Raw genomic sequence first — 24,528 nt, 5'->3', positions numbered from 1 at the left:
CCAGAATACATATGTCTGAACTGACGAAGCAGGTAAACTGGGGGTGGGGTGGAGGGGTGGAAATTTGCTCTTAGGAAAGGATTTGTCACCTTGAGTCAAGATTCACTTCAGGCTTCCTTCAGATAACCCTCTCCTTGTGCATTTTGCGTTAGTGCATAAGTTAGCTTCATGGCAGCAGGGAGGTGGGAGGAATGGGGAACTCAGGAGCATAAGTTATGGTTTTAGGGCTCCGTGTCCTGAAAATCCATTAGAGAAGACAGATCGTTCTGTTTTAGCAGAGACCAGTAGCAAAGCAGCACACTGTTGTAATTGATCATAACTCTTCAAGACCATTCGTGCTTATGTCCCAAATGTTCCAAACTATATAGACCTCACCCCTAGTTGTCCCCTAGCCCTGAAACTTTTACCAGTTGTAAACCAAGGCCTGGAAAAGAGACCATCACTGAAATCTGTGACCCTGGCTTCCCCATCCACACTCCACTCTCCTTTGTGCTCTGAGGCACTCTGTGTGTGTGTGTGTGTGTGTGTGTGCGTGTGCGTGCGTGCATTCGTTCATGTCCAACAGTGGTCCTGACCCCTCACTACTTTTCTTGTGGCCAAAGTGTGCATTGGACTTGGAAGTGATGTTCATGGCAGAGGAAGAGATTTTGTTAGCAAAGTTAAGCCAAGCGATCCAGCGAAGGGCCAAAGCCACACTCCCGCTGGCCTCGTGAACACCCACCCCCGCGCGCATCTGGTACCAAGGGGCGTGTCCAGGATTTTATTTGAGGCTTTTAAAGTTAATATCACAAATCTTAAACCTCCCAATTTGGGTGCTCTAATATTAAAACCATTTAACGCTGAAGTTTTGCTTTTTGGTTAAATCTCCCGTTTGGGTAGTTCTCGCAGCTTCCTGGGGAAGTTCGAGTTGGTAATTGTCCCACCTCTCGGTCCCTGTCAGCTGTCCCCTCACTTAGGGGCACCTCCGGTTGGCATCTGTGATTTAGTCTGACTTTGTAAATATCACCCTCTAAACCCCAATGCACTTTAGAGAAGAAAGTGGTGGAGGCAGACGTGAACAAGGACATTTACTCAGGAGGCCACGCTTTCCAGCTGGAGAATTCTCGTTTGCTTATATAGAGTGACAAGGAAAAGAGGAAGGGAATGAATGAGTGAGTCAGAGAAATGAGGAGGATGAGGAAAAGAACAGGAAAAGAAGGCAGTTGATCAGGGTTCGTTGAACACCCCCTGAGTTCAGAGTTTAAGTTAGATTCTGGGGGATATAAAAAGAGAAATGTTATAGTTCTCTGATCCATGTCTTGTCTGTGAGGTGGGGAGTCCCACGTACCCTCAGACCTGATGAAGTAGCTCAGAATTGCTAAGGAGCAGCACATCCACAAGTCTGAAGAAATAACTTAGCTCGAGACGAACACATGAATTCTGCAGAGATGAAGAATCATCGGGCCACCCGCATTCAGTGGGATCAGCTGGGGAAATAGTCCCTGAAGTGAATGCCGAACCCATTTTGAAAGATCAGATGGTGGAAAGAACAGCCAGAGGTCTTACATGATTGGGGGGTGGGCTGGCATGATTGTAGGGCCCACACTTGTGCAAGAATGAAGTTCATTAATTGGAGTGGAGAATCTGTTTTGGAGACTCATAAGATGGAGTTGATGGCATAGGAGGGAGCCAGCTGGAGAATGATTTTTAAAAAGCCAGGCTGATGGGTTTTAGTTTAGGACATAATGTGATGGGAATGCACCGTAAGCAGGACCCCTGAGGCTAGGGACTACCATTGTAAGACTGGATGCTTCCCGAGGACAAAGAATTGGCCTCTTCTTTGCCTCAGCAGTTCATTTTTGTTTTTGCTCGAGTGACCAACCTACCGGGCTTTATCACTTGAGATACTGAGTCACCATAGGAATGTAGAGTATACACCTGTCAAGGCTGTGGACCTGCCTCTGTGGGGCCCTGTCCAGCACGGCTGTCTCAAAATCATCACACCACAAACCCAGATGGAGAATGAAACGCTTCAGCATTCAGTCAGGCATTTCTTTAGCGCGCTTGTCTTCAGAGCACGTTCTTCTAGAGGCCCCCCAAGGCGTTGTACCAGCACAGTCCTTATTTGAGTTGTACATGTTCATTTTATAGTGAACATTTTCCTAACAGCTGTGATAAATGAGTGAGAAGATTAGGACCAGCAGGAGTGGCACTGAATAGGATGTGGGTGAGAGGCAGAGATGAAAAGGGAGCACAGAGGAGACACAGTACAGCCGCTGATAAGAGGAGGCATATGCCCCGGATGGTGGTAATTTGGACCCTGGGTTTGGGATCTGCTGATGGAGCAAAGGCTGAGAGGTGTGTTAGGAGCAGGGGACGATGGTGTCTCTCCCCTCAACCCTTTCCCTCTGACTCTGAGACACGGAATCACACACACCTCCATCCTACAAACATGCGGGTTTGCCTGAAAAACAGCCGGCTTTTTGTACCCTCCCCCTCTTGGTCTGGCCTAGGGCAGCTTATAGATGCTTTCAGCATCCTCTCAGGAGGAAGGTGGGAAGACAGGCAGGCAGCCAGGAAATCTTGGTGGTTATTAAACTGAGGCTTTGAGGACCTTTTTATTAGCTATGAGACTCAGCTCCACAGCACTAAAGAGTACAAACTGCTCACTCTCCGTTGCTCAGACCTCCAAAGCATCTGTTTTATATGGTGTTTATGTATAACCCAAAATAGATGTGGGTCCGGGAACCCTGGGGATTGCAGAGGCTTCAGCGTGCTCTTAAGCAAAAGAGGGTTAGCAGCCCCGTGGAGGGAAAAAGCACATGCCCCTTTTTGTGCTCACTTCCCCCTGGGCCTTCCCATCTCTCATTTGTGACTGGAAGCTCATTTTGAAGAATGACATCTTAAAGACTTGTTTGTTTTTTCAGTCTGTAAGCATGAAGATTGTAATACTGCAAAGACTTATGCATCACCAAGACTCTAACCTCTGGAACATTAGTAGGCCCTGCTTTAAACGGGTTGAATGACTAAACCAGTACAAGCACTTTCTGGTCCTGCCCGCCCAGCAGCCCCCTGTTATAAGGAAAGGACTTGGTGAGGTGACTTGTACTCTGTAGATAAGAGGGGACCTGAGTGGAAGGGCTACGCTGATTTGAAGGTGAGATGTTGGTAACAGACCAAGTTGTGGTAGAGGCTGCTTTGCCCTGATCCGCCCACATGGCCCCTACAGGATCTTCTGTAGCCTGTATCAGATGTCTGGGTTAAGCATAATCAACAAGTCCATGTGAGTGTTGAACCCATAACTTTGAAGGGGAGCAGAATGTGCCACCCCCCAAAGATGCCACTTTGGCATGTGGATTATTTTGAGCTGAAGGCAATCAAGATCCAGCAGACTCAGGAAAAACTTTTCCCTCTAACTTAACTATCTCAAGGAATTTAGATAGGGGGCCTGTACCAGAAAAAGAGCTATTACCAGCGATAACATATTTATCTGAAAGACCTATCTGCAGGGCAGGGCAAACTTCTAATGGCCAAACATCTGCTCTTCTTAATCACCCTGTGAATTCCCTTCCTACATGTTGAAGCCCCAGATCCCTACCCCGTTCCGTAGCTCAGGACAGCATATGAGCCTCAACTGCCTCACTTGCCCTTGAGTCTCTCTGTCTTTGTGGACTCCCCTACATATGTAATTAAATTTGTTTTTCTCCTATTAATCTGCCTATGTCTCTTATGTTGTTAGCCCACCCAAAGAACCTAGAAGAGTAGGAGAAAAAAATTTTCCTCCGCTATAGCTTTGACCCCTTAGCACTAAGCGACCTGGTGCCAATGGTGGCATATTTAAGGCTAATGGTTTTAAGTGAAGAACATCCCTGAGCAAGCAGGCCGGAGGTCTTGGTGCCTTGAAATGCTTGTGAAAAATATAGGCATGCTAATCATTATGATAACGGCATCTTGTTTTTCCTGAATGCAAGCATGCTGCTGCTGGCCCATTGTTAGTAAGTATGCATCCTTCTGTTTATATGGAGTGTTAAAATCTCCAAACTCCTTAAACATGTACTGTATCATCTGATCTTTACAACAACTCATACCAAAGAAGATTTTAACATTCCCAGTATGTGCTCAGTGTACAGACTTAAGCTGAGCAGCCTTAATTGTCAAGGTCAAGGTTACAGAGATTGGTAAGTGGCAGAGCAGGACCAAGGCCCCATCTCCAGCATCCAGGTGCTGCCCTCCTTATTCCATGCCTTGCTGCTGTTGTTGCTTGGGCGTGTTCTAGTGGTAAGGGCAGCTGGGCTGAGCCATTCATGCTCTTTTAGCCTCTTCCGCAGGGAGGAAGATGGAGCTTTTGGGGAGCTAGAGTTTGGGTTTTGGTTTATGCGGGTAGAGTTGAATCTTTCTCTAGGATGGAAGTCATAGGCTTAGGTTCATCAGCACAGTACTTCAGCCCACTGAGCTACTGGCTTCGTGGAAAGAAAAGATTTATTTTAAAAAAAATGTTGGCATCTAATTACATGAACCTAGAAGTTTAAATGTAGACTAAATATAGCCAGAGTTTAATCTCTGTTTTATAAATTCCACAGTATTTTGTTGCCAAATAGAACATAACATTTTTAATAGGCAATTTTTCAGAGTTGCATACAAAACTTTTAGCCAGCATCTTTCAGTAAAGGAGCTGAGAATTAGCCCAGCTCAGATGTGCCCTCTGCTTTGAAAGTGGACCTCTCTTAGCCTCTGGAGATGATAAGGTCTGCAGCTGCTCATTAACCAACTGCTGGTTCTTACTTATTAAAATCCCATTATGATCTGTACTGGGCAGAAAGATATTAAAAGTAAATTATACTTTATGCGTGCATCTTCCTTTGAAAACTTTTAATAAGTAAATATATATTTTAGTTCCTTTGTGAGAACTAAACACCAGGCCTTTGTCCACTACCTAGAGGATGGGGATTTGACTGGTGGCTCATCACTGGGCTGTGAGAAAGAGAACTCAGATGTGGGCCAAGGCCAAAGCCAGAGCCAGGGTCGGGGTGCGGGAGCCACTGCCCGTGAGAGCTGGGTTTAGGAGAGCATGGCCACCTCTGCAGAGAACTCTAAGCAGGAACTCATCTCAGAGCCCAGGTGAAGCCAAGGAAGGTGGGGTCACCTTACCACCAATGAGACACAGCCAGAAGTCCTCCCTTCCCAGCCACTAAAGACTCTAGTGTTTAAAAGGCTGGTACTTGTCATTTTTGAAATCTCTCGAGGTTGGGATATGTCTGGAGCTTTGGGGCTGCATGATTTTTACTTTAATAGGGGAAGTAGAGTTACAAAGTGTGGGGAGACTTCAGAGCCTTCAGGTGTCTGTATTCTTTGGGAATGGGTGTCTTCCGAAGTCTCCCCAATAATGAGAGCAGGTCCGTGTAATCCTTCCTTGTTTCCTAATCTTTCATAATGTGCCTGTGACAGTGTGACAGTTTATCACAAATGTAAAAGCTATTGGAGATTATGAAAAGCAAATGAAAATTATATTGTTAGGTATTTAAATACTGTTGACTAGTAACTATATAATAACACATGCATGCATATACACACACACACACACACACATACATATGTAGAACTGCCTTAAAGAATTTTACAGTTTAGCTGAAATGACCATCATAATAGAAAAGACATCTTTTGCTGAATAACTGTTCAATTCAGTGGTACAAACAGTAGGTTCTCTGGGTTAAATAGAGAGTGGGAATATTTAAAAGAGACTTCCTGGAGGAGTTGGGAAACCAGAGAGGATGGAGGATGTGAAAATGGTATGACCAAAGGCACAGAAGTGTGAAAGCCCCGTTTGTTCAGGATTTCAGGATTTTTCAAGAGAACTAGTGGGAAATAGGGTAGAAAGATAAGGCAGAGCTGGAACAGGATGTCAGCCACTGCCTGCCCCAGCCCAGCCAAGTAATAGGTAATTGAAGATGGGAAGTCAGCAACTTCAACTCAATCCATGGGACAGTAAAAACCAAGTCTTTCAGTATCTTAGCTGCCTCATCCTCGTACCTCGCTAGGGTCTGGGGTTCGTGGCAAAGGGTTTGAAACTAACATGGCAAGCCAGGAAGCTATTGGGTAGGTCCTGGAAAAAAAGGGAGCATTGTGATTTTAAGAGTAATGTCTTTTTAAAAATTTTTTAAATTTGTTTTACATCTTTATTAGAGTATCGTTGCTTTACAATTCTGTGTTAGTTTCTGCTGTATAACAAAGTGAATCAGCTATATGTATACATATATCCCCATATCTCCTCCCTCTTGTGTCTACCTCCCACCCTCCCTATCCCACCCCTCTAGGTGGTCACAGAGCACCAAGCTGATCTCCCTGTGCTATGCGGCTGCTTCCCACTAGCTATCTATTTTACATTTGGTAGTGTATATGTGTCCATGCCACTCTCTCACTTCATCCCAGCTTACCTTTCCCCCTCCCCGTGTCCTCAAGTCCATTCTCTATGTCTGCATCTTTATTCTTGTCCTTCCCCTGGGTTCTTAGGAACCATTTTTTATATATATATATATGTGTTAGCATACGGTATTTGTTTTTCTCTTTCTGACTTACTTCACTCTGTATGACAGTCTCTAGGTCCATCCACCTCACTACAAATAACTCAATTTTGTTTCTTTTTATGACTGAGACTTACATTATATTTTATTTTTATATATAATATAGTATAATTATATATTATATATAATATAGTATATATTATATGCTGTATTATATTTATATTCCATTGTATATATGTGCCACATCTTCTTTATCCATTCATCTGTTGATGGACACTTAGGTTGCTTCCATGTCCTGGCTATTGTAAATAGTGCTGCAGTGAACATTGTGGTACATGTCTCTTTTTGAATTATGGTTTTCTCAGGGTATATGCCCAGTAGTGGGATTGCTGGGTCGTGTGGTAGTTCTATTTTTCGTTTTTTAAGGAACCTCCATACTGTTCTCCATAGTGGCTGTATCAATTTACATTCCCACCAACAGTGCAAGAGGGTTCCCTTTTCTCCACACCCTCTCCAGCATTTATTGTTACCATGTGGATTCTCACCACCCCTGTCCCAACTGTCAGACATTCTTGAGTTGTTTTTCAGAGTGGGTATGAGGGAAATAGATACTTTCTTCTCCCTTCACGTATGCCTACTACTCAGCAACAAGCCCCAACCATCAACCTCTTACACCTAACTTCTAACATAGACATCTGCAGGATGCCTGCCTGGACAAGACGGCAGGTGGGACAGAAGGAATTTATTTAGTCTGTTTAAAAATGGAACTTGTAACTCTGGCTTTCTGGCACAGAGCTCCTTGGCCTAAACTCCTTTGTAAATAATGAGCATCTTTCTTCCTAGTAAGACTCCTTTCCTACAGAGGATATTTCTTCAGTTAATAAAATACTGGTGGATGTTTCTGTGGAGACCGCTTTGAAGATTTGGTTGAATCAGAGGAACATATCACCAAGAGATGCTCCCATTACGGTAAATGGCTTCATAGAACACAGGCCTAGGGGTTCTGAAAGTAGAACATTCTAGGTTCGGATTCCACCTCTCCCATGTAAAATAGGGCTGGTCCTTGCAAAGTTGTGTAAGTGATTAGAAATAGTTTATATAAAGTACCTGGTACATGGATATTCAGTAGAGGGTAGACGTTATAAATAACATCTACATTTTACATAGGTTCCTCCTCCTGAGTTGGGGGTTTGCTTTGTTGCATTAATTCTGTTAGATGGTTTTAAATTAATAAGGTAGCGCAGATGGATGGTAACTACCTCAGGCAACATTCTCTGCAAGCAGTGACCCCACGAAGCCAGCCTGGCAGGGGCAGGCCTTGTGCACACTCAAGCTCGCACAGTCACTGACAGGAAAAAAATCTTTTCATTTTTGCTTTGCTGAGAAGGTGGTACTGAATGCTTTCTTCCACTGGGAAATCAATTTCACTGTGCAGTGGGTCTAAGTAAGTGAGGTCATACTACTGCTTTTCTAAAAGAGACACATATTTCTGTTTTTATTAATCATGGAACTGACCCAAGCCTGGTAGAATTTATAAAAGGAAACATGCTCGCTCTCCTTCTTGCTGTATCTACTGCCTTCTAGAAATTAAGAGAGAAGAAGGGACTTTTGTCTTCCAGTCTGGAAATCATACCCTCTTCTGGTTTAAAACAAGCAAGCAACCTCATGTCCTTGGAGACCAGCCATATGTGAGTTTCTGGAGTAAAAGGAATTTTCAGAGATTTTTGTCGGCTGTCACTTTTGAAGGCAAAGTAACAAAGCCATGAGGCCAAGAGATGCCTGAAATAGCTGTGCATGTAACTATGGGGCTAGATGCTTCCTTGTCACAAGCTTGAAAACATGTTCTTTTTGGAGTTGAATCTAATATTAAGGACCATTGATGTGGACGATGCGAGGTTTTTATTCTTCACTGGGGTTTTCTGATATATATAGTGCGGCTCACTTTAATGTAGTGAGATACAACAAAAATCTCAACATAAAACACACCAGTGTTGGATGAGAAGAGTATTAGGATCAGAATTAACTTGTTTTATAAAATGATTATCTGCAAAGTTTCTGTAAACAGCAGTTATTCCTTATCCTTTTGAACTTGGTTTGACCACCCCATTTTTTTTTTTTTAATATGCAACCTTTTTACACACAGAACTGATTGTATGAAGTGGCGTATAGCCTCATGGAGCTCCATCATGCAAGTAGGAGGCTGCAGAGGTTTGTGGTCCATTTTTTGCCTCTGCTGAGTATTCTACACCAATAACCAAGCAGCCTGTAGGGGGCAGCAGAATGCCAAATAAAACACCTGTTCCTGGGGCTGTCAGGCTTTTCTGGCTCATTGCCCACCCCTTCTCGGTCCATGATGCAGCACCCACCCTTCTCCCCTTTGCCTGGCAAAATTCATCCTCTAGGCCTTGCCAGGGTGGGGACCTTTACCATTAAGCCTCCCATAACCCACTCGCCTCCACTGACCCTGTTCTCCTCTACACTCTTAAGCCCTCCTGGTCTACTTTGTACCATATCATATAGCAAACAAGTACCATATCAGCTTAATGATGGGACTTGTTTGCTATTGTTTCACAACCAGCTATACCTGTCCTTTGGACAGGAACAACGTCTTATGTTTCTGTGTTGCTCATAATGCCAGGACTGCCCTGGAGGCCTAAATAAATGCTTGACAACCGATGGAGGATTCCTTAATCTGTAGTGAGTGCTTGATGCGTATTTGCTAACTTGATTGTCAAGATGGTCTTGTTGGTGCACAAGAGAAAGTATTTTCTTTGCTTTGCTTGTTTCTGAAATACCTACACTCTCACATGCTTTCCGGTTTGTTTCAGATTGGGATGTAAGATAGGAGGGCTTTCAAAATAAACCCAGAGGTGTAATGGAAAACATTAACTCTGGTGCCATAGATGCAGATTTGCATCTAGGCTCTTCCCTTTGTCAGCCCGTTTTTCTCACCCAGATAGTGGGGCTAGCTAAGCTGATCACATAAGCTACCATCTAACCTGGAGCACCTTTGAAAGTGAGGGAGGACATTTAAAAATACTTATAGTCACATAGTCTTTAGAAGTATTTATTGACTGGGGAATGGTTTTTATTTTGTATTTTTTGGCTTGCCTATAAAACTGTTCTATTCGAAAATGATTTTCAAAATAACATTTCTGAGAAAATATTAAAATAATATATGAACAAGACAACTTGTCCATGGGTTGGCATGCTAGAACAGCATATGGTGTTTCAAAGAATCAAGCCGAGTGATCCATGGAAAGTGTCTAGTGCCGTGCCTGGGACACACTGTGTGTCCTTCGTGGAAGAAGGTTGGACAAAGAAGCACTGACCAGCAGTAAACAAAAGCCTATGGGCTTTTTAAAAAAGGCTGCTGTAAGGAGGGTGTGTTCCTAGTTGTCCAGATCCTGACAACCCAAGATGTGAGTTTTGCCCAACTCTAGCAGGAACATACTGATTGAAGAACATGGCTCTGTGGGTATGTAATCAGACAGCTGTCTCAGCAGTAGAGAACATACCTGAGGGATGGCTGTGCCTTTCGGGTGATAAGTTGGCTGCCCTGTGAGCACAGAGCTCTTCTCTTCACTAGCAAATTCCTTAATGCTTCTGGGCAACTTGCCGGGAAAGCTGGAGGATCTGGCCTTGGCACCCCTCTTCTGCAGGAGCTGTCCTGCCGTTTAGGGCCCTGAATTCAGCAGTTGTGCTTAAATACTGGGTTTACCAGAAACTTAATAGTTTGAGCTGTAAAATACATACCTGCCTTGAAGTCTGGTGTCCCCATGTAACCAGAAACTTAATTGCCATTCTGTGAGTGAGCTTCTAGGGTTGGGTGCATCCCTTTTAGAAACTCTAAATTCAATACTCCTCACCGTGCCTCCTATAAGTGCTATTTTGCTCTAGTAATGAGAGCTCTTTAGCCTGTGTGTTCATTTAAGCTAAAGCCCCTCAGAGCTGAGGTTCATGTAGTGCCACCTCCGTGTGTGATGGAGAATTCAGGGAGTGCTCTGTGGCTTCCTGGAAGTCAGGAAGGGTCTGCACACGGTGAATAGCGACGTGTGACGGGAGAATCACGCCCGGGAGCGAGTGGTATTGCCGGGACAGCCCTCCACATGGTTCCTAACAGCCTCTTCTGTCTCTAGGTATGTGTACATTCCAGCGGGCGGGTCCCAGCACGGCCTGCTAGGGACACTGTTTTCCACTGCAATGACATTTGCGTTTGTGAGCTTCTGGCATGGTGGGAACGACTACCTCTGGTGCTGGGCAACACTCAACTGGCTGGGAGTCACCGTGGAGAACGGAGTCCAGAGGCTGGTGCAGGCGCCGCGCGTCCAGGACAGCTTGGTGAGCTGGGTCCTTGCTTGTGCACTAGCGGGCAGCCAAGCTCGGTGGACCAGGTTTGGGAGGGAAGGCGGTCATCACGTTTACCCCATTGTGGGCCATTCCTGCTAGATGGGTTCAAAACTCGTGTGCCCAGAGGTAGGACAGCTGAAAAAGAGGCTTCTGTAGCTATCTTTTAAAAATAAATGTTTTAACTATAAAAGTAATACATATTTATTATATGAGAATTAGAAAATTCAGACAACTATAAGGAAAGAAAAAAGTCTCCTCAAGAGAAACCACTGTTAATACCCATTCTTCTAAATTTTTTCTCTCTCTCTATACACACACACACACACACATACACACACACACACACACACACACACACAACATTTAAAACATGCTGTTATACTAGAGATACAGTTGTATCAGGACCCCTTTCTTTGTCATCAAATGCATTTCTAACAACCCTTTTTAATGGCTTCATAGAATTCCATTATGTGGATATGTCATAACTTATTTAATTAGTCTCCTATTATTAACATATTGCTCCAGTTTGTTTGCAGTTACCAGTTGCATTGAGATGACTGTCCTAACCAGGATGCATTCTTCAGTGTAACATGGCTAAGTTAAAGGTTTTTCTCACTTTTACGTTTTGCCATACATACTGCTTACCTGTTTCTTAACTGCCCTGTAGACAGAGTTTGCCAATTTACATTCCTACCCAACAGTGCCTGAGAATGCCCTTGCCAATACTGAGTAGTACTGGTATTTTTAATTGTTGCTATTTTGATAGGTTTTAGTAGCATAAAAATCAGGTAAGGATTTAAGACACATTCGCACTCTATAGGCAAATGATTTGGAAAATTAAGCATTTTTCTTTACACACATATTTTAAGTGATTTTAAACTATGAGCAAGTGTTTTATCATGTAAATGTGGCATAGTATGTATTAGAATCTTACAGGAAATCATCAATTCTGAATATGCAGCAATATTCCGATAACCCTGAAAAAAGTATCTAAAAAGAAATACGCTAGCATCTGTGTTCACGGCAGGCAGTAAAACACAAGAAATTTACTGGGAAATGATTAATGTGGGTAAATTCCCCCCGTATTTGCAACTAAAACAAATATATTTCAAGAAGCCAACATTACCAAAATATAATACATTTGAGTGTTTTTCTATAAAGATAGCCATAGTACAAGTGGACAGTCGTTTCAATAAAAACTGATACAAAGCACATAGCAAAAATAACACTCCTGAAGGAATTTAAATATGTTTATGTATGTTTACAGATAAGTATTTTATTCGGTACTAGTACCCAGCAATCAGCAGGAAAGAAATGTCAGTGAATTCCAGTAGAAAGTGGAATTTCAATGAAAGTCATGGCTTTGTAACACAAAGAAAAACCATAAAAGGTGGTATCATAAAGGTTACAAACTTCACCCTCAAATCTAAGTAGTCTTCTCCAAAGTGGGAAACCCAGTCATCAGCCATGAAAGCCAGAATATTCTTTTCAGCCCTGGCTGAAGCCCTATAACACATTTCCATGTTCCCTCATGAAGGGTCTGACATTAACCTTGAACTTAATCTTAAGCAGAGCTCCGTAGACTTTGAGCCATGGCTTACATTACTAAGAAATCTAAAGAATCTAAAATATTAAAGGAGTAACCCACACTGTGCAATGTAGTGTATGGCTTGTTAATTTTGGTTAAAAATGAAGGAAGACAGTGAAAAGACATGCTCACAGGATGAAGCACTTGAATGTCTGCTCTGCCCCATCACAGCTCATTCCAGGACCTTCACGTGTTCACCTCATTTGAGCTTCCATCCGCAATTCAAGCTCCCAGGTGTATAGTAATTTCTGAACGTGCATTTTTTTGGTGAGATATATGTCTTGTATATTGCAAATGTGGTGTTTAGTTTACATATTTACTGAGCAAGAACACATTTTGTAAAACCTATTTTTATCACCTGTCTTGCATCCTGACAGCCTGGTGGTTGGTTATGGCTGTTTGGACTAGGAGCTCCTTGAGCACAAGGTCAGGACCCCATTATTACTTATATCCCCAATGGTTAGCTGCATGTCTGAGTTAGCCTCAGTAAGTCAGTACACAATTAATGCTTCCAAATTGGGTTCTTTAGTTCTTCTTCCACTTGTCCAGTTATGGATTTTTCTCCACTACTCTGCTTCTTATACAGTTCAGCACAGATTCTGTTTTCTTTCAGAAAAACATGGCTGGCATTCCAGATGTACACAGCCTTTTGAATAAATTGTTTCCCCACTTGGGTTACATCCTTCCCTCCCTTTCATGTATCCATTTCCCATTCATTTTTTTTTAAAGATTTATTTACTGATTGATTGATTGATTGCTATGTTGGGTCTTCATTTCTGTGCTAGGGCTTTCTCTAGTTGCGGCAAGCGGGGGCCACTCTTCATCGCGGTGCGCGGGCCTCTCACTATCGCGGCCTCTCTTGTTGCGGAGCACAGGCTCCAGACGCGCAGGTTCAGTAGTTGTGGCTCACGGGCCTAGTTGCTCCGCGGCATGTGGGATCTTCCCAGACCAGGGCGCAAACCTGTGTCCCCTGCATTGGCAGGCAGATTCTCAACCACTGCGCCACCAGGGAAGCCCATTCCCATTCATTTTTAAAATTGAGATACAGTATTATTGTACAATATTATATAAGTTACAGGTGTACAAAATAGTGATTCACAGTTTTAAAGGTTATACTCCATTTATAGTTATTGTAAAATTTGGCTATAAATTTACCATTCTTTTGTCAAAATCCAAATAAGCACTTAATGCCTCCTTGGTACTTAATTTCATCTGATTTTAGTCTCCCCAGTTGATCTGATAGTATTTTTAAAATGTGGGCTCTCTCCCCATGCCTCTTATACACTCTCCCCATGCCTTTCATCCTTCATCTGTTTTTTTTTGTTTTTTGTTTTTTTATGATGGATTGAAAGATATCTGAATAACAAGGATTATCATTACTTCTTTTCCCATATCTTCTTCATCTTCAACCTCAAAGCTTTGTCTGGGACACAAAATACAGTAGGATTCTATTTCTTGGTGACAGTTGAACACTCACTGAAAGACCAGTCGGAGCTGAGTGTTGTAAATAGGAAGCCCTCTGACGTTCTAGCCAGGGCTTTCCCATCGAACTTTATGCAGTAATGGAAATGTCCATTGTGTTGTCCAATACAAGTAATCACGAGCCACACTGAGTACTTGAAATGCGCCTAGCTGAGGCGCACTGAGAAACTAGTTTTTAAATTTATTTAACTTTAATTAATTTGAATCTAAGCAGCCCCCTTGTGGCTAGTGGCTTCCATTTTGAACAATACAGTTCTGGAACATACCCCTTTTCTAGAAAAAAAAAAAAAAAGTAAAAGAATATAGTGTTTGACTCTGCTATAATATAGAATGATTTTTATTACTGATGTGGTGCCTTGTATATCCAGCTGGCTACTGAACCTCTTCACTTGAACATCTCACAGATATCTCAGACTTAACATGTGTAATACTGAACACGTGGACCCCCGTCCCCCAATAATTCCAATTACCTCCTTTGCCTCTAGCATCCTCTATTTCTGCAAAAGCCACTGTCATCTTTCTAGTCACTCAAGGCCAAAACCATCAAGTTATCCTTTGTACCTCCCTCTCTCCCAGTTCTACTTGTATGTACTGTACGTTCTACCTCCTAGGTAGATCTTAATTTTTAAAAATTGTTTCCATTTCCACTGAATCATCCTAACCCCACTGTTATCATTTCTTGCCCAGTCTACCAAGTAGCTTTGAACTGGTCTCCCTGCTTCCACTTTTGCCTTCTTCAGTTCATTATTCTCAGTACTAAGTGACGCTTTTCAATAAAAACCTAACCATGTTGTTGTCCTTAAAATCCTTAGTGGCATCCCATTTTCTTGGGGCTTAGTCCACAATATTTAAGATGACCTATAAGGCCTTGGCTGATCTTGATCTTGCTACTCTCTCCATCCTCTCTGCCTCTCTCCCCTCTCACTCTGTCCTTCCTTCTGTTCATTTACATACCTGGGCCCTCCAGCCCCAGCTACCCCGCACAGGCTCTTCCATCTCTAGAATGCTCTTGCTCCTTTCCCTCCTATTTCATCCTTCAGATTTCACCTTCAATGACAGCTTGTTTGGGTACCTTTTACTGACCCTCCTAAGTCAATCAGGTCCCAATTAGTAACTCATTTGGGGCACCTTGTACGTGGTCTCTTCTGTTGTACTTATCACAGTTACAATGAAGTATTTTTATACAATAACTTGTTTAATCCTTATCTCCCTCACCAGACTGTAAGCTTCATGAAATCAGAGATCTGTATCCTTGGCACATATCATGATGCCTGGCACAGAGTAAGCATGCAGTACATACTTGCTGAATGAATGAGTGAATATATTTTCTGACTTTACTGAGGGGCATATAAGAGGAAATAAACTTACACAGCAGCATGAAGAATATAGATTGAATACTGGAAGAACTCACTAAGGCTGAGGCTTATTGAACATTATATAGGGAGATTGTTTTGTAGCAGGGTAGACACTAATTGGTCTAGTGATGGCAAAATGCTAATTGGTCTAGTGATGCACAAAATATATAGAGAGGAAAGAAAAGGGTAGGGAGGAGTTAGCCTTCCTGGTACCCTACTGCTTTATGAGAGGGGGGATTATTGGCTGTGACTCACTGAGGCCCAGAGCTGTAGGAAGCTGACAAAAGGCATTTTCACAAAGCACCAAGCAGGGTGGATGAAGAGGAGTAACTGCTAAAGCAGCATGCTTTTTCTCTGTACAAGTACTCTCCCGGGGAGCTAGAATTTGTGTTCAGCATAGAAATCTTTTAATAAGTGGAAACATTTTGAAGCATCAGTAGAGAGACACTACTTCTTGCCAATTCTCGATTTGATCTCTCCTTTTTTTTTTTTAAACATCTTTATTGGAGTATAATTGCTTTACAATGGTGTGTGAGTTTCCACTTTATAACAAAGTGAATCAGTTATACATATACATATGTCCCCATATCTCTTCCCTCTTGCATCTCCCTCCCTCCCACCCTCCCTATCCCACCCCTCTAGGTGGTCACAAAGCACCGAGCTGATCTCCCTGTGCTATGCGGTTGCTTCCCACTAGCTATCTATTTTACATTTAGTAGTGTATATATGTCCATGCCACTCTCTCACCCTGTCACATCTTACCCCTCCCCCTCCCCATATCCTCAAGTCCATTCTCTAGTAGGTCTGCGTCTTTATTCTTGTCTTGCCCCTAGGTTCTCCACGACCACTTTTTTTTTTTTTTTTTTTAGATTCCATATATATGTGTTAGTGTACGATATTTGTTTTTCTCTTTCTGACTTACTTCACTCTGTATGACAGACTCTAGGTCCATCCGCCTCACTACATAAAACTCAATTTCGTTTCTTTTTATGGCTGAGTAATATTCCATTGTATATATGTGCCACACCTTCTTTATCCATTCATCTGTTGATGGACACTTAGGTTGCTTCCATGTCCTGGTTACTGTAAATAGAGCTGCAATGAACATTGTGGTACATGACTCTTTTTGAATTATGGTTTTCTCAGGGTATATGCCCAGTAGTAGGATTGCTGGGTCGTATGGTAGTTCTATTTTTCGTTTTTTAAGGAACCTCCATACTGTTCTCCATAGTGGCTGTATCAATTTACATTCCCACCAACAGTGCAAGAGGGTTCTCTTTTCTCCACAGCCTCTCCAGCATTTATTGTTTGTAGATTTTTTGATGCTGGCCATTCTGACCGGTGTGAGATGATATCTCATTGTAGTTTTGATTTTCATTTCTCTAATGATTAATGATGTTGAGCATTCTTTCATGTGTTTGTTGGCAATCTGTATATCTTCTTTGGAGAAATGTCTATTTAGGTCTTCTGCCCATTTTTGGATTGGGTTGTTTGTTTTTTCGATATTGAGCTGCATGAGCTGCTTGTAAATTTTGGAGATTAATCCTTTGTCAGTTGCTTCATTTGCAAATATTTTCTCCCATTCTGAGGGTTGTCTTTTCGTCTTGTTTATGGTTTCCTTTGCTGTGCAAAAGCTTTTAAGTTTCATTAGGTCCCATTTGTTTATTTGTGTTTTTATTTCCATTTCTCTAGGAGGTGGGTCAAAAAGGATCTTGCTGTGATTTATGTCATAGAGTGTTCTGTCTATATTTTCCTCTAAGAGTTTAATAGTGTCTGGCCTTACATTTAGGTCTTTAATCCATTTTGAGTTTATTTTTGTGTATGGTGTTAGGGAGTGTTCTAATTTCATTCTTTTACGTGTAGCTGTCCAATTTTCCCAGCACCACTTATTGAAGAGGCTGTCTTTTCTCCACTGTATATGCTTGCCTCCTTTATCAAAGATAAGGTGACCATAGATGCATGGGTTTATCTCTGGGCTTTCTATCCTGCTCCATTGATCTGTATTTCTGTTTTTGTGCTAGTACCATACTGTCTTGATTACTGCAGCTTTGTAGTATAGTCTGAAGTCAGGGAGCCTGATTCCTCCAGCTGTTTTTCTTTCTCAAGAGTGCTTTGGCTCTTCAGGTCGAAAGCTTTCTCTGCATCTATTGGGATGATCATATGGTTTTTCTCCTTCAGTTTCTTAATATGGTGTATCACATTGATTGATTTGCATATACTGAAGAATCCTTGCATTCCTGGGATAAACCCCACTTGATCATGGTGTATGATCCTTTTAATGTGCTGTCGGATTCTGTTTGCTAGTATTTTGTTGAGGATTTTTGCATCTATGTTCATCAGTGATATTGGCCTGTAGTTTTCTTTCTTTGTGACATCTTTGTCTGGTTTTGGTATCAGGGTGATGGTGGCCTCGTAGAATGAGTTTGGGAGTGTTCCTCCCTCTGCTACATTTTGGAGGAAGCCATCTGATCCTGGGCTTTTGTTTGTTGGAAGATTTTTAATCACAGTTTCAATTTCAGTGCTTTGATTGGTCTGTTCATATTTTCTATTTCTTCCTGGTTCAGTCTCGGAAGGTTGTGCATTTCTAAGAATTTGTCCATTTCTTCCAGGTTGTCCATTTTATTGGCATAGAGTTGCTTGTAGTAATCTCTCATGATCCTTTGTATTTCTGCAGTGTCAGTTGTTACTTCTCCTTTTTCATTTCTAATTCTATTGATTTGAGTCTTTTCCCTTTTTTTCATGATGAGTCTGGCTAATGGTTTATCAATTTTGTTTATCTCCTCAAAGAACCAGCCTTTAGTTTTATTGATCTTTGCTATCGTTTCCTTCATTTCTTTTTCATTTATTTCTGATCTGATCTTTATGATTTCTTTCCTTTTGCTAACTTTGGGGGTTTTTTGTTCTTCTTTCTCTAATTGCTTTAGGTGTAAGGTTAGGTTGTTTGTTTGAGATGTTTCTTGTTTCTTAAGGTAGGATTGTATTGCTATAAACTTCCCTGTTAGAACTGCTTTTGCTGCATCCCATAGGTTTTGGGTTGTCGTGTTTTCATTGTCATTTGTTTCTAGGTATTTTTTGATTTTTCCTTGATTTCTTCATTGATCTCTTGGTTATTAAGTAGTGTGTTGTTTAGCCTCCATGTGTTTGTATTTTTTACAGATTTTTTCCTGTAATTGATATCTAGTCTCATAGCATTGTGGTCGGAAAAGGTACTTGATACGATTTCAATTTTCTTAAATTTACCAAGGCTTGGTTTGTGACTCAAGATATGATCTCTCCTGGAGAATGTTCCATGAGCACTTGAGAAGAATGTGTATTCTGTTGTTTTTGAATGGAATGTCCTATAAATATCAATTAAGTCCATCTTGTTTAATGTATCATTTAAAGCTTTTGATCTCTCCTTTGAAGGAAGACACCTTCAGGCTGCTTGTTAGTTATTCCTACACAAAGGAGAATCTACATCTCAAGCTGCTCACCCACCCCACCCCTGATTTCCATTTCATTGAATAATTTAAATACGTCCTCCTCCCCCCAGCCCTTGTCCCTTCTTCTTTGCCCAAGAGTGTCCTGCTGAGCTGATTTATGTCCTTTCTGAAGCAGTAAAATTTCTATGTATAGACTTAATTGAGAAAACATGCCTCCAGTGAAAATCATGGATGGTCAGTCTAATGGTTCTTGGAGGGACCTGATGCTCTGGTGTGTCAGAAAGAACCCAAAGCTCTGTGGTGATGTCCAGTCAGTTTATCAGTTATATTGATCAGTTTGATTTTGAAGAGGAGTTTGAGAGATCAGTCAACTTGAAAGGATAATTGATTGTAAAACTATTGGCATGATCCACCCAATGGTTTCCTAGTTCTGTGGAACCCTAACTCACCAGTTGGCAAGATGTACATGGCAGTTGGCCTGATCAGAAAACCTTTTCACTGGAGGTCAGTGATCATAGCCCCAGCTAACTCACTGAAGGAATACAAAGCAAACCTGTCTGAGAAGAGTTATTCTGTTGGACAATGGCTCATGATCTTCTATTCCTCCACCACTTGGATTCATTTCGACAAACAGAGATCAAGTGCTTCCTGTCAATGGCCCTTTTCTTCAGACCAGAGCCCTTCTTAGACTGAGCCCATTTAGGCAGATTCAACCTGGTCCTTTGTTTCTGAGTTTGCTCATCTAGGAAGAAAAAATTTCAGCGCCCTGTGTGGGAGACACATTGCAGTTGGGGAACTCTGAGTGAAAAACTTGATCCCTCCCTCCTCATTCCTTTTTTTGCATATTCTTTTGGTGCTTCAGTGAATACAGTGTACTAGTCTATCAGTGTATAATGGTACAGTCTATTATTAGTCAATTTCCTCCATGAATAAGGTACCTCACCTGGCCTCCTATCAGGATGATCATCTTTGCAGTGGCTCCTTTGGATTAAAGAGACAATAAAACCATGGAATGAGAGCTTTTCTCTATGAGGAGCTAAGTGATTTATATTTTAAAAACGGACTTGTCTTCATAAATATCATAAAATACTAATTGGCCTATTCTTCCCAGGCATTGCTCAGAAGAAAGGTCTGGGCTAGAGACAGATGTTTGGGAGCATGTAGATGATATTTTGGAGCTGTGGAATTGTCTGAGACTTTCTAAAGAGAGGGAGTACAGAAAGAGAGGAAAAGGAGACTGCCCAGGAATGAACCTGAGGACACCAATATTTAGAAGTTAGGTAGAGAAGGAGGGGCCAAGAGGTGGGAGGGAAATCTAGAGGATAATTTCACAGAGACCAAGAAAAAGAAGGTACTTCATGGAGGGAGTGGTCAATGGTGTTGATGCTATTGGGGTGTCAAGTCAGGTGAGGTTATGGCTCCATGTCAGAGTGCCAACAGTGGAAGAGAAGAGCGGTGAGTCATCATCCCCATCCCCACGAGTTTATGATTTGGTTGGAGAGGCAAGATGTGTGCAAACCAGTTGAGGACCAGTATGAGGCATTATGTGCAGAGAGACCAGATTGAGTCATAGAGGCAGCTGATGTTCATAAGGGGTGGTGGTCAGAGTGAGCTAAGCTTTTAGGAATGGTTTATTTAAAGATCTGGGGCTTGAGTAGGATTCTGAGGAATTAAGATCTTGGATTTGGATAGGTAAGTAGAGAGAAGACAGGCTCAAGGCCAGGGGAATAGCACACACAGCCTGAAGTCAGGAGTGGGCATGCCATGTTCAGGTGAGGAGGCTGCTTTGACAGTCAAGGGGCTGTCACTGGGGAGAATGGAGGAAAAGAGGTTAGAGAGGCCAAATGGTCCCCCCATAGATTTGAATGCCAGACTTAGAAATATAGAAATGCAACACTTAAACAAACAGGAGAGCATCAAATTAACATATTAATCCCACACGTTAAATTAGCCTGTTGTAGTAGCTTGCTAGCCCTCACCTGCACCCCTCGGTCTCAAAAAAGCAATGCCCATTGTTATGAACAGTGTGTTCCTTGGTGGATGACGACCTGTTTGCGCCCCCCTCATTGTCTCCCACTCCAAAGGATCATTAACAATGCAGGAAACATGGTGCAATTCACTGGTTATACATTTTCTTCTCTGTGGGAAATCTGAACCCGTGCCTTAACCCCTCTTGGTCTGAGTGGTAGAATGCTGCAAATAATTCCACCTTTTAGTTCAAATATGTTTAGAAAGGCAAAAGCATTTTCAAAGGTTCTTTTTTAACTTTCCATTACTGAGTCTGCTATCTGACAGAGAGAAGGCTTTGAAATGGAGGCAGTTTTCAGATATTCAGCCCCCCTGGTCTGGTCAACTCTGGAGCTTCTGCTGCCTTTCCCGTCCCTCTCAGTTTAGGCTTGAGCAAGGCAGGGGCTGCTCTCTCATCATTGCTGCTGCCAGGGCACTGTTGTCCATTCTCCCCTCCGAGTGCACAGCACAGACCCTCATCCTGGCAAACTCTAGCCTTGGGAAAGAATACTGAGCCAAAGATGAGATTCCACGGCTTGAATGTAAATGGTTGAAACAGGCTTTTCTAGGTGGCTCATGGTATGAGATTCTTTACGTAGAGACCCTGATTTCTGCTTCTACAGCACAGATAAGTGGTGGTTACTCTAATCAGTCTAGTGCCTAGCAGTTTTCTATACATGAGCTTAGGAAGAAGCACAATCTTATTACGTATATGCTGAAGCTTTGGATGTGTGTTCCCAAATCTGGGTCTCTTTTTCCTCCCAGAAAATCCAAATTACCCACTGGAGGTAGCAGAGCTTGAGTTTTCAGTGTTCCTATTATCAGTGGAAGGGTAAAATAGTCCCTTCTTTCCAAAATAATATGCACATACTTAGTGCAATATATTTTTACAGTATGTATTTATTTACAGTGTATATTCATGTATTATGTATGATGTGTATTGTGTATATATGCTGTGACTGTGTGTAGCATATATATAGTGCATTTATATATGTATATATGTATGTATATGTGTATATATTCATATTATTTGGAATTATATTTTACTTATTTTTTTATACAGCAGGTTCTTATTAGTTATCCATTTTATACATATTAGTGTACATATGTCAATCCCAATCTCCCAATTCATCACACCACCACCCCGCCCTGCCACGTTCCACTCTTGGTGTCCATACGTTTATTCTCTATATCTGTGTCTCTATTTCTGCCCTACAAACCAGTTCATCTGTACCATTTTTCTAGGTTCCACATATATGCATTAACATACAATATTTGTTTTTCTCTTTCTGACTTACTTCACTCTGTATGACAGTCTCTAGATCCATCCACGTCTCTACAAATGACCCAATTTCATTCCTTTTTATGGCTGAGTAATATTCCATTGTATATATGTACCACATCTTCTTTATCCATTTGTCTGTCGATGGGCATTTAGGTTGCTTCCATGACCTGGCTACTGTAAATAGTGCTGCAATGAATATTGGGGTGCATGTGTCCTTTTGAATTATGGTTTTCTCTGGGTGTATGCCCAGTAGTGGGATTGCTGGCTTGTATGGTAATTCTATTTTTAGTTTTTTAAGGAACCTCCATACTGTTCTCCATGGTGGCTGTATCAATTTACATTCCCACCAACAGTGCAAGAGGGTTCCCTTTTCTCCACACTCTCTCCAGCATTTGTTGTTTGTAGATTTTCTGATGCCCATTCTAACTGGTGTGAGGTGATACCTCATTGTAGTTTTGATTTGCATTTCTCTAATAATTAGTGATGTTGAGCAGCTTTTCATGTACTTCTAGGCCATCTGTATGTCTTCTTTGGAGAAATGTCTATTTAGGTTTTCTGTCCATTTTTGGATTGGGTTGTTTATTTTTTTAATATTGAGCTGCATGAGCTGTTTATATATTTTGGAGATTAATCTTTTGTCCATTGATTCATTTGCAAATATTTTCTCCCATTCTGAGGGTTGTCTTTTCGTCTTGTTTGTAGTTTCCTTTGCTGTGCAAAAGCTTTTAAGTTTCATTAGGTCCCATTTGTTTATTTTTGTTTTTATTTCCATTACTCTAGGATGTGGATCAAAAAAGAGCATGCTGTGATTTATGTCAAAGAGTGTTCTTCCTATGTTTTCCTTTAAGAGTTCTATAGTGTCGGGCCTTACATTTAGGTCTTTAATCCATTTTGAGTTTATTTTTGTGTATGGTGTTAGGGAGTGTCCTAATTTCATTCTTTTACATGTAGCTGTCCAGTTTTCCCAGCATCACTTATTGAAGAGACTGTCTTTTCTCCATTGTATATCCTTGCCTCCTTTGTCAGAGATTAGTTGACCATAGGTGCGTGTATTTATCTCTGGGCTTTCTATCTTGTTCCATTGGTCTATGTTTCTGTTTTTGTGCCAGTACCATATTATCTTGATTACTGTAGCTTTGTAGTATAGTCTGAAGTCAGGGAGTCTGATTCCTCCCGCTCTGTTTTTTCCCCTCAAGACTGCTTTGGGTATTTGGGGTTTTGTGTCTCCATACAGATTTTAAGATTTTTTGTTCTAGTTCCGTAAAAAGTGCCATTGGTAATTTGATAGGGATTGCATTGAATCTGTAGATTGCTTTGGGTAGTATAGTCATTTTCACAATGTTGATTCATCCAATCCAAGAACATGGTATATCTCTCCATCTGTTTGTATCATCTTTAATTTCTTTCATCAGTGTCTTATAGTTTTCTGCATACAGGTCTTTTTTCTCCCTAGGCAGGTTTATTCCTAGGTATTTTATTCTTTTTGTTGCAGTGGGAAATGGGAGTGTTTCCTTAATTTCACTTTTAGATTTTTCATCATTAGTGTATAGGAATGCAAGAGATTTCTGTGCATTAATTTTGTATCCTGCAACTTTACCAAATTCATTGATTAGCTCTAGTAGTTTTCTGGTGGCATCTTTAGGATTCTCTATGTAGAATGTCATGTCATCTGCAAACAGTGACAGTTTACTTCTTTTCCAATTTGGATTCCTTTTATTTCTTTTTCTTCTCTGATTGCCGTGGCTAGGACTTCCAAAACTATGTTGAATATTAGTGACCAGAGTGGACATCCTTGTCTTGTTCCTGATCTTAGAGGAAATGCTTTCAGTTTTTCACCATTGAGAATGATGTTTGCTGTGGGTTTGTCGTATATGGCCTTTATTATGTTGAGGTAGGTTCCCTCTATGCCCACTTTCTGGAGAGTTTTTATCATAAATGGGTGTTGAATTTTGTCAAAAGCTTTTTCTGCATCTACTGAGATGATCATATGGTTTTTATTCTTCAATTTGTTAATATGGTGTATCACTTGATTGATTTGCATATATTAAAGAACCCTTGCATCCCTGGGATAAATCCCACTTGATCATGGTGTCTGTTCCTTTTAATGTGCTGTTGGATTCTGTTTGCTAGTATTTTGTTGAGGATTTTTGCATCGATATTTGTCAGTGATATTGGTCTGTAATTTTCTGTTTTTGTAGTATCTTTGTCTGGTTTTGGTATCAGGGCGATAGTGGCCTCATAGAATGAGTTTGGGAGTGTTCCTTCCTCTTCAGTTTTTTGGAAGAGTTTGAGAAGAGTGGGTGTTCGCTCTTCTCTAAATGTTTGATAGAATTCCCATGAAGCCATCTGGTCCTGGACTTTTGTTTGTTGGAAGATTTTTAATCACAGTTTCAATTTCATTACTTGTGATTGGTCTGTTCATATTTTCTATTTCTTCCTGGTTCAGTCTTGGAAGGTTATACCTTTCTAAGAATTTGTCCATTTCTTCCAGGTTGTCCATTTTATTGGCATAGAGTTGATTATAGTAGCCTCTTAGGATGCT

General features: G+C 41.4%; 1 protein-coding gene across 7 annotated transcripts in view; it reads left to right on the top strand.

Moving 5' to 3' along the window:
* HHAT (hedgehog acyltransferase) overlaps positions 1 to 24,528 on the top strand; it is a 361,708-nt gene that overhangs the window by 265,262 nt on the left and 71,918 nt on the right. For all 7 annotated transcript variants that reach the window (XM_059938732.1, XM_059938751.1, XM_059938765.1 and 4 more), the window contains one exon: positions 10,637 to 10,838. In XM_059938732.1, coding sequence (XP_059794715.1) covers positions 10,637 to 10,838 — 202 coding nt within the window. The remainder of the gene's footprint in view (positions 1 to 10,636; positions 10,839 to 24,528) is intronic.

Source organism: Balaenoptera ricei, chromosome 1 (assembly GCF_028023285.1).
Source record: "Balaenoptera ricei isolate mBalRic1 chromosome 1, mBalRic1.hap2, whole genome shotgun sequence".
In the NCBI taxonomy this organism is placed as follows: domain Eukaryota; kingdom Metazoa; phylum Chordata; class Mammalia; order Artiodactyla; family Balaenopteridae; genus Balaenoptera; species Balaenoptera ricei.
Note: the sequence above shows the minus strand (reverse complement) of the source record. Positions and strands in the feature narration are given on the sequence as shown.